Source organism: Pelmatolapia mariae, linkage group LG22 (genome assembly GCF_036321145.2).
Source record: "Pelmatolapia mariae isolate MD_Pm_ZW linkage group LG22, Pm_UMD_F_2, whole genome shotgun sequence".
Lineage (NCBI taxonomy): Eukaryota > Metazoa > Chordata > Actinopteri > Cichliformes > Cichlidae > Pelmatolapia > Pelmatolapia mariae.
In genome coordinates this window covers 19,116,503-19,134,304 of record NC_086245.2, presented here as the reverse complement: position 1 = coordinate 19,134,304, position 17,802 = coordinate 19,116,503, and the positions used below count along the sequence as shown (strand labels likewise).

The 17,802-nt window shown below is 43.4% G+C and overlaps 1 protein-coding gene across 1 annotated transcript; it reads right to left on the bottom strand.

Moving 5' to 3' along the window:
• Positions 1–328: 328 nt before the first annotated feature.
• On the bottom strand, positions 329–12,934 carry fbxl2 (F-box and leucine-rich repeat protein 2). Its single transcript, XM_065470935.1, has 14 exons — positions 12,373–12,934; positions 9,015–9,076; positions 5,493–5,547; positions 4,798–4,872; positions 4,470–4,564; positions 3,856–4,020; positions 3,624–3,750; positions 2,241–2,315; positions 1,986–2,116; positions 1,612–1,672; positions 1,453–1,497; positions 1,159–1,215; positions 829–1,041; positions 329–500 (listed from the first exon to the last, which is right to left on the bottom strand). The coding sequence occupies exons 1-14, from the start codon at positions 12,400–12,402 to the stop codon at positions 393–395; spliced, it is 1,299 nt and encodes a 432-aa protein (XP_065327007.1). The 5' UTR covers positions 12,403–12,934; the 3' UTR covers positions 329–392.
• Positions 12,935–17,802: the final 4,868 nt, after the last annotated feature.

Here is a 17,802-nt window from a genome sequence, read left to right as displayed (position 1 = left end):
GGGGAGTCAGAGATGTGAGGGAGAGCAGAGTGGAATGGAGAACCTGTTCTGGTCTTCACGATGAGAAAGAGAGAACGAGACAGAGAGAGAAAAAGAGAAAAACTCCGTCCATCCGTGTTCTTTCCTCCACCCTGCCACACCGTCACCCGGAGGGCTGCTGCACTGCTGATCGGTGAGCAAGAGGAGAGAGAAGGGGCGGGTTCAACTGATCAGGGATCAGTGGCAATCAGTCAGTGTTTTGATCAGTGATCAGGAGCAGTGAGTGGGTCCAGCCCCCTCTCTCCCCTATGCCTACCCCAGTTCCCCCACCCCACACCCCCCACCCGACATCAGCCCCCTTCTCATAGCAGCAGGACCTGTAGACAGAGGTGGCCCCCCCTGGCCCTCCACTGTCAGAGGATGATGCAGCAGCGGCACAGACGCTGGCCACCTCCATGTACAGAGGGAGGGGGTGTCACGGGGGCAAAGTAGGCATGGACTTTGATCTCTGGAAGGTGGGCCTGTGTGCGGGAGAGATGTGTTAATACAAAAGACCAAAAATGTACAAACCCCTCCCCAATAAAACAAACAAAAAAAAAAAATCCCAAAACAAAACAGAAAGACAAGGAAAAAGCACATGCTCAGGACTGCCTTCTGTAAAATATTTTTAGAAATGCAACCCGCTTGTGTACATCATGAGTGAGAGTAGTATTGATTTTTTCATCTAACTCTCAGCGAGAATGCTAACAAGCACATTTTTCAAAATGTCAAGCGATTCTTTTAAAGCTCCGCTCCAATCCCCAACAAGAGCTGAAAAGCAGCATGTATTTTCCCTTCATGCCCACTGACCCTGATGCGTTTGATGCCTGCCCGGGTGACTTGCTGACAATCGTAGAGCTCGATGCGCTCCAGACGGTGGCAGGTCTTCAGGTGCTCGAGGGTCACGTCAGTGATGAGGGGGCAGTTGTCCAGCTCTACCACAGTGAGGCGCTCTTGGCCGCAGGTACTGCTGCTCAGAGCTCTGATGCCATCGTCTGTGATCAGCTCGCAGTGTGACAGGGACTGCCCAAGGTGCAGGAGATCGGGTTAAAGATGCGCAAATAGAAAGATTAAACCTCACACAGCAATGAAGACGGGCTGAGAAAAAAGCTGGTACAGTATCAGACATTGTTTGCTTACCAGTGCTTGAAGCCGAGGGCAGTGGATTGACAGCTGAACCAGGGTGTTATCTGTCACCTGAGGACAGGCCAAGCTTGATTAATGTACTGTTCTCACATGTCTGGGGACAGCTGAGAGGATCAGTTCAAGCATTAGCAAACATGTGATATCGTGATCATATCTCGTTCTCAGTCCCAGAACTCTGTCACGTCTTTTATGTCACAACTTCTACTTTTTGGCAAACGTCATTTGACAAAAATCATGTATGATGAAGTATGATCTGGGGAGTAGATGAGGGAACTAAAATGTTCTTACCAAAATACATTCTTCTAAGTCCATTTTTTCAAGCTCATGACAGTTCTGTGAAGACAAACAAAAGGTTTTGTGAGAGAAGTTTTTAACTGAACTCAGAACACGGCTGGCATAACTAAAGGAGATAAGAAAACATAAGCGAAACAGCAAAATAAAACTTACTCTGGCCAGGACAGTAAACCCAGCGTCCGTAAAATGGGAGCATCGTGCAGCTTCAAGGATCCTTAGACAGACAGACACAAAGTTTGGGAAGAGTTTTTTTTTTTAACATTGTGAAGACTAACAGTATTGCAGCAGCTAGTCTGAGGAAGGGATACTGAAGATCACTGGAGAACACACTGGGTTGGTCAACAGGTGCAAAATATAAGACTTCTTGTGCACAAAATGTCTAATATTTTGCATGATTTGTTTTTTAATCGCTGAATTAGGTTGAGAGCCTCAAATACATATGATTTTACACCATTTTTGGAAGCAACAGCAGTCATATTTCTTGGATGTATGAGAAATGTTGTGAGACGGGTGTGTGAGCTTCTTACTTAAGTCGGGGGCAGTTGAGACCCAGTGCAGTGAGAGAGGCATCAGTGATGTTACTGCAGCCAGAAACACAGAGGTTCTGCAGCTTGTGGCATCCTCGGCACAGACTGACCAAACCGTCATCCGTTACTTGCTGGAGGCAACAGACATTAAAAAAAAAAACTGATTACAAAAACACAAAAGGCATGCAGAGCCTTAGTCATGCATTATTATCAGGTGCTCCCGCTCCGCTTCCAACAACCAAATGTTTGTCTTACTGTGCAAGACTGCATATTTATGGTGGTGAGTTCTGGGCAGTGTTTCTGAAGGTGTTTCAATGCTCCGTCGTCCAGCTGGGTTAAAAAAAAAAAAATCATTAATCAAGTATCAAGTATTTTGACTCTGTAGACAACTGCAAAGTATTCAAAGTCAAACAATCAAGATGTGACTGAAGTTCAGACTTTCAGCTTCAATTTAAGGGGTTTAACACAAGTATTTATTAAGTGTTGGAAATTAAAAGAGGTTTGTATACAGCCCCACCCATTTTCAGAGGCTCAGAAGTTATTGGACAGTTAACTGACAAAGATTTTCATGGACAGGTGAGGCCTGTTCACTCATTATTCCATGACAAAATAAACACATAAGAGCTAATTCTAAGTGTTGAAGTTGCATTTTGCAGCTTTATACTGGAATTCTCAATATAAGGTCCAAAAAGATTTATTTAAAGTTTAAAGTTTATTTATTTTCAAGGAGAATTTCATGAGGCTGAAAATCAAAATAAACCAGCAAAAACTTCAGGAGAGGCCAAATCAACAATCAAAATTGGACATTCTTCAGTAGCCATGTCAGTCACCTGATCTCCACCCAGCAGAGCAGCTTTTCAGTTATTAAATGCAAAACCAAAGGCAGAGAGCATCTAGTGCAGGCAGCCATTCACATACAAGTATTAAAAAACAATCCTCATATTTAGAAATATGATAGTTCATTCAGTTACTTTTGAAAAAGAGTGACTGTGTATGAAACAGAAGTAATTCCTAAACTATTAATACTATTAATGTTTTCATTAAAGAATTAAAGCTGAAAGTCTGCACTTCAATCACATCTTGACTGTTTGACTTAAAATCCACTGTGATGACGTACAGAGTATTTGGATAATGACAAAAAAAAAATGGTGTCATTGTCCAAATACTCCTAGACCTAACCATACGGGTGAACAACTCATTTAAAATAAAATAAACCCCAATTTCACTTTCTAGACTAGATTCAGTTCATGTAGGGTGTGGAAGGAAATTTTCAGCCTTGGCGGAGGTATGCAGTCATCACGTGTGACTACTGTCCTCTGTGGGCCCTCAAATGTGGATACACGGATATTTCACGGCATTTTTACAAGAAAGATACATACACAAGACTGGGGTTAAAAAAAAACCCCAGCTGATCACATTTTAGTTCTACACAGGCATCAGGAAAAGAAGATACCAAGAAACAAGCAAATTTTTATCCCATCAGCTATTTTTAAAAGGCTTTATTTGAACACTGTATAATGACTAGGTGAGCTTTTTTGTAATAATATGATAATTGATTATACAAAGGTGTAGAACTACTTTTAAAAGGGCCAAAGAAGGCATGAAATAACCTGAAATAAAGAAAATAAATGTGCGTACCTGTGTGCAGCCTCTGAGGAACAGTGCTCGTAAACCAGCGCAACCTCTAGCGAGGGCCTCGATGCCATCGCGCGTGATCTGGTCACACCACGACAAGTTCAACGTCTCCAACATTCTGCAGCCATCACTGAGCATGCGCACACATTGCACAATAAAAGAGAAATATCAAGTTAAAGACAGGTGAGCCCTTGTGATTTAAATACCGCAGCGAAAACAAGTGTGTTGGTGCTACCCGAGGGCCTTGAGGGAGTGGTTGCTGACGGACACGCAGGAAGTGAGATCTAGGTGTTTGAGTTTGGAGCAAAACTTGCTGAGGCTGAGGCAGGTGCTGTCTGTGATCTTAGTGCAGCCGTTAAGGTTCAACACTTCGATGTTTCTGCAGTTCTGAGCAAAAGTCCTGGGAAACAGGTGAAGCATGGAAGAAGTGAGGTGGAGGGACTTCTTTCTGACGTTTTCACATGTTTCTATTACAAAGAAAAAAAGCCTTGCTTTGCAAAGAAGAGAAAGTATCGGTTAAATCTGCTGCTTACAGAGATGATAGAAATACATTATGAGATCCAACAATCTCAGAAAGATATAAAAATTAAACACCCGTGGGGTTTAATTTTGTTTTGTCAGTTTTTTGTATGTTTGCAGTGAGCAAAGAGAAAATTAAAGGGAATTAAGGTTCTTTGCACAGAGTCCCCTGGGAATGAAGACGCACACACTCGGCTAAAACTTTAAATATAATCACACAGGGACCAAAACGGAAGTAATCAAACCAACAAAAGGATGTTTGTTGCTAAAAATCAAAGCAGAAGCACGTTTATTATAACGGTGCATGTCAGAGGGTCAATGTATTCTCACTTCATTGAGGCGTCTCCAACACTCAGGCAACCCCTCAGGCTGAGCTGCCTCAGGAAGCCTCCACAGCGCTTTGAAATGTTCTCCACCACCCGGCCCTGAGGGACACACGGACGGACAGACAGAGAGAGTAATATGACTTGGGCTACAGGACAGGGGATCAGCTGTGACGTCACAGTCGGCACCAAAGCCTACTGACCCAGCACTAAGCCTTGGACTAGATAATGCTACTCAACAAGCTCTCACGTCCACACACACATACACACACGCAGGAAATGCTCAAAACTCGAACCCTTCGCTCCTTTTTTTCTCTCATGAACACGACCCTCACCTCTATATCCGTCTGGAAGTTGAACAAGTCGATCTTCTGCCAGTTGCTGCCATCTAGGGCCAGGACGTTCCACGCCTGAGAGGGTGACAGACAGGTTGTGCAAAGAGACAGAAAAATGGGTCAGACAGAGGTGGAAGAAGGTGAACTGTGACTTTTTTAATCATCATGCAGCTACGGGTTTGTGTACACATCAACAGTCTCCACTGTCAGTCCTTGTCCTATCTAATGCGAGGGTTTCCTGCTCCTCTCTCTTTGGCGTCTTTGTAAACTGAAGAAGTTACATAATTAAAGATAGTCCGATGTAAAAAAAAAATACATGAAACAGGACAACAGGAAAGAGATAAACTACCTTTATAATAACATTTGTTTTGTTTACATGTTACATAGCAAAAGAAACCCTTCCTTGGGCTTTGTCACAGGTAATAAAAGTTTAATTTGAAGCTGTGGTATGAGAGGCTGCCCCAAAAGCTCTGCATTCAGTCAGTGGCTTGTAATGATAATTCACACAGATCATTTTATAAATCACTTTAAGCTGCAGTTCACTGTGGCTAGACTGTGGTTCCCTTTACACAGAGCCAGCAGAGGGCACCACATTATACACTTTCCTAGAGGATTCAGTAAGTACAAACCAGATTTACCTCCTTTTTAATAGTAAGGTCTTAATTAGGATGTGGCGTTGAAAGGGAGGCGCTTACCTTGGACACCTGGGCACACCGGCACAGTGTCACCACATCTAAATAGGAGAATATTCTAGAAAGAGAGACAAAGAGGAGGATGACGTTTTCTCATATCAGTGATCATATGATCATACTCAGATAAGGAGCTCTGCTCAAGCACATGCTGGAACACCTTATTCTTTCTTTGCTGCTAGTGAAAGTATGTTTTTTTTCTTATGCCTGTAGGGAACAGAACAATCTGTGGTGTTTGGCCGGTAGGCCCATAGACAGGCAGTGTTTGAGCTATGGGCTGGTCAGCCACAAAGGGCCACATGCAGCAGGCTACTGGGTCAGCTCAATCCATTAATCTGCCAATGAGTAATCTCTGGCACTCAGACAAGCAAGGCCACCAAAAGGCCAGTACAGACAGAGATACAGTATGAACATGTATAGAAGGGCACACATACACACACACACACACACACACACACAAAACGAAGCCAAATACCTCTTGTCAGTTCTTGTGATAAAATGGTCTGTTAAATCTCACAGAAGTGACTTAAAGGGAAAATCTTTAGAAAATCTGAGGTGTTAAGAGAGCTGTTAGTGCCAAAGTTTTGAGTGCAGCTGGGGTCTGATTGCCCTTTTAACCCTAGGAAACAGGAGCTGGCCATTGTTTCCTTCAAATAGACACGGACAAAGGCTGTGTGTTTTGATGTGTGTTAGGCCAGGGCATGTCAGGACGAGTCTGTATAATCTATACAAGAGTCTGGTGTCACAGAGTACAGACATCATACAATTGACAAAGCAATGCATATGTGACTTCCATGCACTCTCACGCAGGGTACACAGATCCTGGAGTGGTTGCTGGCACCCAAGGGGCCGACCAATCAAGCTGATCGTGCACATCGATCTCCTTCCTAATAACTGGTTAATGGCCACGCTGCTGACCAATGATTGATTGCCCGTTTTAATCAGCTACAATCTGACTTTCCACTATGTGTGTGAGAGAGGCCTCTTAGTAACCACAAAAGAACTCGGTTACTCACACTCACAGCGAAGCAATCAGTCAATCTGATTTGGTGAGTCCTGTTAACCTATCTGAAGTCTGTAATTGGTACCAGCTGAGAGAGACTGCTGAACACAGATAGATCATATTACCGGCAGGGTAGCACTGACATGGACTTTTTCTCATAAGACACACAAAAGAAAGTGAAGGACGTGACATAATACAGACAAATTCAGAGCAACAACACCATGAGCATGGTATCTTTTTCCACTTTACTACACACAGGAAAGCAATAAGGGGGCCTTTGAATGCAGAGCACGAAATAAGAGAAAAGCCTTGGATCACTCTATCAGATCCTGCCTGGGTGTCCCTATTTTTCGGACAAGGCACATAACAGGATTTTCATGAAGCACACTCCCATTTGTTGTCACCCGGCCCTTCAAGCATGGCTAGAAAAGGGAGAGTCGAGCCTTCGCCATAAAGTCTGGGACTGGTTGTCATGGCAACAACTCAGACATGAATTTAGTGGTAGTGGAGAGGGTGCTGAGTCAGTGCTTCTGGGTAAGAGGACCGTGAACCACCCCGAACGCTGCCTCTCCAGGGCTTGTCTGTCAGACAGGGTTCTTGGATGTCACACAGTTTTCACAGTTTATATCTGCGCTGCGCTGGCCTACATAACGGCTGTTTACAAGTGCACCCACTAAGACGCAGACTGCTGCACAGGCAATTCAGGCTTGCTCGCTAGTGATGCTCTGTACATAAACGGCAACGCTAATAAGAACACAAATTAACAAAATAAATAGCCACTACTCCTCGAGTTGCATATTTTCCAATGTGTAACACATGGTGGCATACTGCAGCACTTATAAAATATGCATCTTGGGTTAATCTGTAATTAGAAATTAACCACAGGCGTGAATGTGAGCACATTTGACTCTCTGCCCATAGTGTACCCTGCCTGTCACTCCATGACAGCTGGGAGAGGCTCCAGCGACCACTGCGACCTAATTTGGATAATTTTTAAAGAAAATGTATGGACGACCAACCATAAACCAGAAAGGCTAAAAAATGTAGCCCTTAACATCAGCTTATTCAGATCAGCAAACATGCTGGTGCGGGCCCAAGCTGTGTAGTTGTGGATGAGCTCTGGGGCAATTGGGTGTGCCCACACAGGACTGACAGGTGTTTTGTTCTTTGGGGCCCCTATTAAGGGTTTTCTATTGGGATACTGTCTATGGGGTTGCCCACAGAAAACCCATGTAGGTTCTATGTAGGTTAGCCTGTGTGGTCCATTGCAGTTTTGCCCCTCTGGGCCCTATAATGGTATTCTGTGGTCCTTTGGGGTTTCTATAGCTTGCCCAATTAAAACTTATATAAGGACCCCAAAGGGCAAAATTGCGTTTGGCCCTGTGTGGGTACACTCAGTTGGGCTTCGTATGGGATAAGTGTGGATTTGCCCTCCCCGACACAGTCCCATAGTTTGCCCACATATACCCACTGTGGGCCCGCATTGTTTATTATCAATAATGCGCCAAACAACATACAGGCAGATATGACTATTGTGGAGGACATGGCCCACAGAACATGTTTTATTACACTGTCCGAAATATGTGGCTGTTAGAAAGCAACTGATTCAAAACCTCAGTAAAATGGAAGTGAAACTACACATTTTGACTAACTAACAAAAGATCGCTGGTTCAAGCTTGGGAAGTGACATAAATCATTTGGGGTTTGGATCAGGAAGAGTATCTCTACCAAATTAACTATGTGGTTACCCCTTGTGAGTAAAGCAGTGGCTAAAAGTCATGTTTTTTTCTTAGAGAAACATTCTGGTCCACACTCAGTACCAATTGGTGGCGTATTATGGGCAGCCAACAATGAGCCTCGGTAGTGGCATGAAATGTGGGGCCCTCTCTTCCAATCTTTTACTGCAGCACATTGGGGCACATCTGGCCCCCATAGTGCAGGGCTAATACATGTTTTTCTGCCCACCAGTGGAAATGCGCTGGTCATAATGGGCGTGCTGGGAGAGCGTATGGACCAGCAGAAGAGCAGAGCACTGCGGAATTCCCCACCAGCTATGACAAAACTATTTATAGCTCACTTACAGAGACATACAGTTTGCATAGGCCCAGGAGTGTTTCACACATGCGTGCACACACGCATGCACACAAAAATGCAGCTTTCACAGAGTGCACAGCGTGTCATGTGTCAGCAGAGATATATGCAGGTGCAACCCTTTCCATTCCGCATAAACGAGCGTGAAGGATGAACATGGGTGACTGCGCGAGTGATGTCAGATTAATGGGTCATGTGCAGCTGCTGTGGGACAAAATATTGGTCTGTAGGTCACACACAGCTAAAAGAACCTTATTTCAGGCTGGTGGCTGACAAACATCATACTAAACACACAAAGGCACCTACAGCACCGACAGAGGCAGAGCAAACACACACCGTTCCAGGCTGCTTGAGCTAATGAGTAACCCTGACCTAAGCCCTCGTCCCTGGGTGTGTTGTGTTGCATGTTGTGTGTCTGGTATAATTATTCTTACCTAAGAAGAAGCTCTTTGGGGAGCTTCTTATTAATGGGGGCTTCATCGCTGTTTGAGAACACCTGTCGAGAGATAAGATAAACAGTAACAATGAGTGAGTGTCTTTATATGTGTGTGTGTTGATGTGCAGTGATATGAAAACATTATCATCCTCACAAGATTGCTACACTAAACAGAGCTAAACTAAGCCCAGGAATCACATAATTTTATTTCACCAGCTTGTTATACTTAAGAAAAGAAATAGACCCCTGCACAGTTTACAGCTGCTGCTTCCGTAAGCTATGCTAATAAACATGCCAGAGCTGCATTTGGATTTCCATGTCGCCTCCTTACAAGCTTATAATTCTGTTAGCCTGGTCAGCTTGTTGGCATGCTTATCTCAATTAGTCTACTCGCTGGATGTCTGGCCATCTGCTGAGTGGGACACACACACACTCGCAGGTGATTCCAGTCAAACCTCTCTGTGTGAAGAACAGAGGCAGAACATTCGAGATCAGGTGGGCTGCATTCAGCCATGAATTTAAATTACGGCAAACACCCACATCCACTGTGCCTCTGCAGACACGCATCCTGCCAGTGATACACTTGTATCCTCAAAGGCTCAGAAGCTGTAGCTAATGAGGGGGGACTCCCTGCTGTTGAACACGCAAACACAAACACCAAAATCTGAGAACACAAAGGGGATAGGAGGAGATGCACGAGATGAGCAAAGGTTGATTCTGAAAATGTCTCAGCTGTAGTCTAGCCCCCCCGACGACAGACGCAACCTCCTCGAAAGAGAAAGCAGCAAAAGGAGAGGCAAGAGGTGAGGAAGACGATACTGAGTGACAAAGGCAAGCCAAAGGAGCCGTGCTCCAGTCAAGAAGTACTGGAAAAACATGTCTGAAAGTCATCAGAGTGGAAGAAGACGAGGGAGGAGGAGGGAGGAAATGCAGGCCATTTCAGAAGGAAGTGGGGTCAAAAAAAAAAAAAAGAAAAGGAGAGGGAGTTGGTCCAGTCAAGGTCCGGCAAACGATTAACTAAGCTGGTTTGAACTTTAACATTGCTAAGGGAACAACACAAAAGTGTTGTTGAACTCACACATACCAGAAAAACCGCTGCCATCACTGAGGCCCACATGCCCTCGTACTGAATAATGCATCATTACACACTCATCTGAGGCTGTTGAGTAAAGCATGCTGTCATTAACTGTAACATTAAACTAACTGCAAATTTAAAACATGCGTATATCTATTGGTGAATTTAATAGCATTAGAAGGAATGCACTGAAGGAGACCTGTGGATGGGTATTTGCTGTGGAAGGCTGCTACCTTGACCAGGCCTCTGCTGGGCTTCCTGATTAAATCAAAGTCATAAAAATCAGCATGTACTGACTGACAGGCAGGCAATTTGACCTGTCAAGAGACAGCATGTTGACTCAGTGTCTCTGTAAAGCTGGGGGGGGGTATAGTTTAGGACTAAACTTAGACTTAAATCCGAACCACATCTGTAACACATCACTCACCTTTGACCTCTCCTCCATCTCTCTGAGGGACACAGGGAGGCCATGATGGAACCCACTGGGCTCCACACAGCATTACGCTAACATAGCGCACTCACAGAACAATAATATCATTCTGTGGTACAAACATGGTTTACTGTGTAATGAGATCAGGTTTGAAAAATGTCCAGAAATTCAAATTCATCCTTTTACATTACAGTCAAAACAAGTAAAACGACTTAGAAAACAACCTGATACTCCAATAATCCTCCTTATCAGAGTTACCACCTCAGCATTCTGGTGCCCTTGCTCCCCATGCAGGAAGAGAACCATTCCCAAACAGGAAACTCCTCTCTGAAGTCATGCTCACTATTCCTAGAGAGGGTGCAACAAGCCTAACATGCAAATCTGGTTTAAAACGCCTGTGGCACGTCAAAAAAAGACACCCATGAAGAAATTAAGACTTGGGTCGAGTGTTGCGTTCAATTTTAGGCCTGCAACGCAACAACAACAAAAACCATAAAAAGGACTCGATCACCAACTCGTCTGTCAGTTGACCCCCTTCCCCTTTCTTCTCAATTGGACACACCAGCCTGCTTCCCCACCGTACACTGGTTCATGCTAAGAAGCTTAGAAGTCTGCTGAGAAATCCATTGATATGGCAACAGACACACGGGCGCTACTAACGCCGTCTGTTCTGATTCACTCGCACGTCAGCACACATGTTCCTACTACTGACAAACATGTGAACACCTGACTGAGGGCGTCAAGTAGCATCAAGTCAACCCCGAAAGCATCTCAGCAATGTGTGAATAATAACTCCTGATAAACAAGACTCGCATCTATGGGCAGCCATGCCCATAGATGCGAGTCTTGTTTATCAGTGTTAAATCAGCAGTACATGGTGATTATTGCACCACAGGTATGCAAAGGTTTATGAACAAAGTAATATACAAATACTTGGAGATGCTTTGGTTTTGTTTACTTAGTAACATAACGTTTTACACTACACATGATGTACTTTTTTTTAACTCCACAACTTTCAGATCAAAGTTTTTGTTCTAATAAAAGACGATTATCACGGCTCAAATTTTCAGTAATATCTGAATTAATGCAAATGTGTTGCTTTACTCAAACCTGCTACAGCACAAAAATGCTGCACAGGCGTGGGTAATAACACCCAGTAGTACCACACATACTGTCTGCAGTATGACTATTTTTTTTAATATCTTGCTCATGAATCCAACTAAAAAAATTTTTAAAAACCCAACAACTTCAAATAATGACCCTGAAAGCTCTGGTGCTTTTACTTTTTATTGCCATGTAAATATGGATAAAGTGATCTGGAGACACACAGCATTCATCCTATGTGCAGTCTGATTACTTCTTGAACACAAAGGCCACCTGTAGTGGCACCTGCCCATCACAGGTATTTTAAGGAGGCTTTAGATGTTTTCATTGCGTGTATTTAACAACAATCCATCCTCTCCATCTGCAGCCCCCCCTCTCTGAAAGCCTGTAACCTCAGGCGCCAGTGGCAGCCAGCCTCGGCCCTGATATATTGACTATCCTCAGCCACAGCCCTCCTCCTCCTGTCCCGCAGTCCTGAGCTCCATGTTGTCGCTGTCTATTGGTGCGGCAGGACAACAACAGGATTTCGGATTACCCTTGACCAACAAAACGCCTCAGCTCCTGACTGCGTGTAAAATTAGGAGCAGAGCACGGTCTACCACACACGCGCGCGCACGCAAACACACACGAACAGACACACAGAGATATATACACACACACACACACTTTGCTTATACAAGCCCACGACTCCCACGTCTGCTAGAAACAAACACTTTAACCGTTGGTGGTCCACTCCCTCTGTCATACCTCGAACCGGCCCTTGGTGATACCGTTCATGTCTGCGGCGGCACGTCCCAGCTACACGCCGCGCAGAAACCACTCGAGTCGTTTGACGGTTATTGTTTTTGTCGCCGTTTTATTTTTGGTCGGTCGGAGTGTAGGAGCCGAGCTGAAGCTGGGTCTTCACACCCTCCTCCTCCTCCGCCTCCACCTCCCCCCCTGAGCCGCCAGCGAGGCTCCCGTACTCCGGGTCAGTGAGGTGAGGGTGAGGGTGGTGGTGGTCCGGGGCGGCCTGGGGCAGCGTTGACACTCGACGTCTCGAAGACCAACGGCTCCCCAGCAGCCCGTCTCATCACAGGGCTACCAAAATAACAATAATAACATGGACGGTCTGTCAAGTGACTTCACTTCCGCCTCTCCCTTCATCGCTTCATCGGCGGTCAGCTGGCCGCGGATCGCCCAACTTTGCTCAAAACACACGGGAATCGTTAGGCCGATGTCCGCCTTTACTCGTTGCACCGCACGGTTCCCGCAGCAGACGCGCGTGTGGCGGCTGACACGAGCGATTTCCTCAATGTTTTCTGTTTACTTGCGGGGAAGGGGGAGGGGCGACGTGACGTCATTGCTGCGGGAAAACCACGCGTGGTCGATTTGTTTTGATTGTGGGCTTGTTGCAGGGATTTTAGGAAGGGAGGAAGAAACCAAATCATAATTAATTGGGGCTCATTTACCAGCACAGGCAGAATTTTAATAAAATTTATTAAAAAAAAAACCCCAAAAGGGATGGAGGGGGTGACCTGACACGAACCCGTGGGTTTGCTTAGAGGGAACGTGTGAGCTCCACGAGCTTTTCTGCTGTAACACAGCCTGTTTCAGGCACACCTGAAAGACGCACACTCAAAGCAGTCTGGGCTGAGTCCTTTGTCAAACATCAGTGCCAATAAAGTTTCTAGATTCAAATAAAAGTACAGAAATTAAGTAACTAACGGAATCGTCATGTTATTATAAAATGATTACTATGTAGCCAGCATGTGTTGGTCAGTTTAATCTGAAAACGAAAAACCAAAAAACGATCCCCACAGTAGTTCTGTCTAAGTCATAAGAATCCTATTTTACAGTACATTAAAATTCACGTCCCTATACATACAAATGACCCACTAAATGCAACCCTTAACAAAATAGTATATAACTCAATAAAATATAACAAAACGAATATCTTTGTAAGGTAAAATTGCATTAAAAACAGTTTAATTAAATTAAGTAAAAAGTTAAATTTAATTAGTATTAAAAAAGTAACATAGAATAAAAATAATCATCATCATTTTTAATTAAATAGGCCTGCCTTTTAATTAAAAAGAACTCAGTTATTTGATGTAAAGTATAAAAAGATCATGATAAGCATTCAAATGTTACTTTCACCTCTTAATTGAAACTGGTAATTTGTTTTTATTTACAATTTGAATGTATGACTGTTACAAATATCAGAGCTTTTACATTTTTTCATTGGTCCAGGTATAAAAACATCTTTGCAGGTGTTCTCCACCTCCACGGCTAGAGGGCGCTCTGATGCAGCTGGCCTAACCTCTGTTATCCTAAAAGTAAAACATGGACAGCGTCAGCATGTTCACTCCACTAATACAGTACAGCTTTGTGGAAATTGGACTGCGCATGCACAAGGATTTCCGATTTATCTTACTCTATACGGATTCAGTTTAAATGTAACGTTTATATTCAAGATTTAATAAAGTTGCATGAAATATTTAAACTCTACTATTAACGTTTACATTTAGATGTAAAAATTCATGTTTAACATTTAATTAATATTTAGATGCAGATGTAAATGTTTGCAAATGTAGGTGTAAATAAGGTAACAGTGTTTGTACATAATGTTTTGAGCGTAATATGCAATTCATTTTAGCATACTTAAGTTTACAATTAGTACCTCATAATAAGTGTAGTAAAATTATAATCACCAGAGTATTTAAATTTTGATTACCTACTTATACTACCGCTGAGTACTTGATGATAGACTATGATATAATAAATATAAATATTTATTAACATATTGTTTAATGGGTTTTATTTCTTTATCAACTTATATGTTTATATTAACATATAAACATCACATATCTGATTGGGTAACAAGTTGGGCGACCTGCCTCGTGTCCACAGCACCTCAGTGACTGTGTCTGCAGGCTGACTGTGTGACAGTATAACGGGTATTTTTCTTTACAAAGTAAATGTCAAATGGAGCAAAAGCACAGGTGTAAACATACATGGTTCTGGCTTTACTATGCTGCGAGGTTCAAGCCATGACCTTACTTCAGCTGGTACAGCTTGTCAATAAAAGTTTACTTTCCCTGAATGCTTCAAGGCCATTATATTTTGAATCTGTCCATTTCTTTTAGCTCTGTGACCTCTACTTAAAAGTGTTTTTTTAATATTAGAAAGATTTCTTATTATCAAGCTACAAGGAATGTTAGGTTTTTTCTGAGTTTTATTTTGTGTGACAGCCCCAGGATTGGCCCTATCTCCTCCTTCCCTGGTTGAGTGTTTGTTCCAGGAAGTCAGAAGGTGGTGCTGACACCTCATCAGTGATGCAGTAAGTCAGGCTCATGAGCTGATAAGCCTCACTCTTGTCTTCTTGGACTCTGCTTCATACACTTGCGCACTACATTGCACCTCTGAACTTGATCAAAGGTAAAATTTATTTTAAATTTCAAAAAATGTCATTGTTGTGTTTAGTGTGACACAAAACACTAAAACATATTATATACTATATTACAAAACAAGCTCAGGTAGACACAACTTTCATAAAGTTTGACCAAACATGTAGTTTTTCATCTTTGCGCCACCCCATACCAACACATTGCTCAGTAATGAGCAATCTCTCATCGACAGTCAATTTAATTAACTCCCTTCCTTGAAAAATCCCACGCCCTTCTCCTCCTGACTCGGCTGTGGCTGGCAGCTCAGTGTTGAATGTGTCCTGCTGGTCGCAGTGACTGCATTGATGTCAAGCAGCACGGAGCCCGTCACACACACAGTCTTTCAAATGGAAAATGGACCTCAGCTGTTGATGCAGTTCTTTTAATTTTATTTACGTACATCATATTCACAAGTTTTGTTTTCTTAAACATTTTCATTGGCTTTGAGAGTATTTTACCTTCTTTATTTTGTCTTCTTCTTACTCTTCACAAACCTCTCTTTTTTTAAAGGTATTAAAAAACATATTAATGCTTATAGCACTGTAGCTTGTATGCTAATTTTATGGTAGTTTTACTTTAATGGAGAAAAACAGAATATCAACCAAAAAAATTAAAAAATCCAGAAAAATTTCATTATATAAAAGTTAAAAATTGAACTGCTTGTCAATGAGTAAAATAAGTATTTGACCCCCTACAAACCCACCAGAATTGGGCTCCCTCAGATTATAACCAAACAATTAATCAATTTGGGATATAGTCCTAATGTGCACAAAGCACACCTGTCCACAGAATAAAATTTGTCCATTCTAACCTCTCCACTTCCATGGGTGAGACCAAAGAGCTGTCAAGGACGTCAGGCACAAGATTGTAGACCTGAACAAGGCTGGAATGAGCTACAGGACCACCAGGTCTTGGTGTGATTATGTAAAAATGGAAAAAATATCAAATTACCAAAAATCACCCTCAGTCTCTAGCTCCATGCACCATCCCTACAGTCAAGCATGGAGGTGGAAACGTCATGTTTTTGGATGGTTTTCTGCTGAAAGTATAGGACGACTTCACTGCATTGAGGGACCAATTGACGGGGCCATGTATTGTAAAATCTTGGACAAGAACCTCTGTCCTGAGGATGAGTGGGTGGGTCTTCCAGACATGGCAATGACCTAAAACACAAAACCAAGAAAACCAAGGAGTGGCTAAAGAAGAAGCATGCGAGGGTCATGGAGTGGCCTAACCAGTCTCCAGACCCCAGTCCTGTAGAAAATCTGTGGCAGTAGCTGAAGCTTCAAGTTGCCAAGGGGTATGACGTCAGTACGAGGGGATATCCCTAATATCTAATATAGTTATCTCAGGCACTCAGCTCTGGCTGTGAGCACAGAAAGCACAGCCACCTGCTGTTCAAACCTTCTGTTTGCATTAGACAGCCAATAAGAAACAGGAAGGAGTTAAGACAGCTCGTTTCAGACAGAGGATGAACTTGAGGGCTGCACTTTAAACTGTGAATCATGCAAAGCCACTCTGACAGACTCCAAGACTCCTGATTTACATGAAAAATTATAGACTGTCAGGAATGTTTTCATTAGCTCTGCAGGAAGACGCATTTTTGAAACGTGTTTTACAGGATGGTGGCACACACACACACACACACACACACACACACACACACACACACACACACACACACGCATACACGCATACACACACACACACACACACACACACACACACACACACACACAGACACAGACACAGAATCAATCATTTCTCTTGAAATAACATTTTCTTTGAATGCAGATTCAGTTCTGGCCTTTCAAAGCTGTCCCTGTTTGTCTGCTTTCCACCCCTCACTGGGGTTTTAGGAGACTGTTGCCATGGAGACAGAGCCATACCTCCATCTGTCCCCGGCTTCCATTGGTATGACCAGAGATTTCCTCCGAGTCAATCACACACCTCCGTCTGGCAGGACATGTCTCACATGGGAAGTCAGCGGTCTCGCACATACTCAGAGGAATTGTGGTATTCGTGTGTGTGTGTGTGTGTGTGTTTACTTCTACAGCACAGACTACTTAATAGGTGTGTCCTGGAAGTCCTGTGGGATTACACACCTGTGTGATGTCCGGACGAGCGTCTGTCAGAGTGGCCCCAGGACACCTGCAGCAAACATAATTCTCACCCGCCTCTCTGAGATGGTGCAGGTGTGAATCACCATCTCTCTCCCCTCCCCTGTACGACCCCCGGTCATCCAGAAATAGCCCCTGTACATGAGTCAGGATCCCAGCCCACCTGATCTCTGCGTCCAACCCTCTGAAGATGACATCTGTGACAGCATGAGAGGTGCATGAGTGCTGGCTAAAAGAATGTGACAGGAAATGTAGAGAAGAGGGACTGACATGGAAAAACATTAGAGGGGGGATTCAAAGCCAGCAGGCAGTAATGGGGGACTCCAGAGGGATACAGGAAACACGGAAAACTACGAAAATGGAAAACATGGGATGTGAAAGAAAGATGTGAAAGAGATGACTAAGTGTGAATCTTCAATAAAGATGGCACCACTCCTTAAGGAATTTAAAAATCAAGTTTTTGTTGTTGAGATTGCTTTACTTGGAGAAAGAGTTCTGTATTTGAGGGTTTACACATCGCTCCCACAGCGGCTCTTAAATTGTTTTCCTCTTTCTGTTCCCTTTTTATTTCTCTAGTTTAGACAGAAACACAGTGAAATGGAAACAGTCCTCTGTAGTGTGGTGCAACT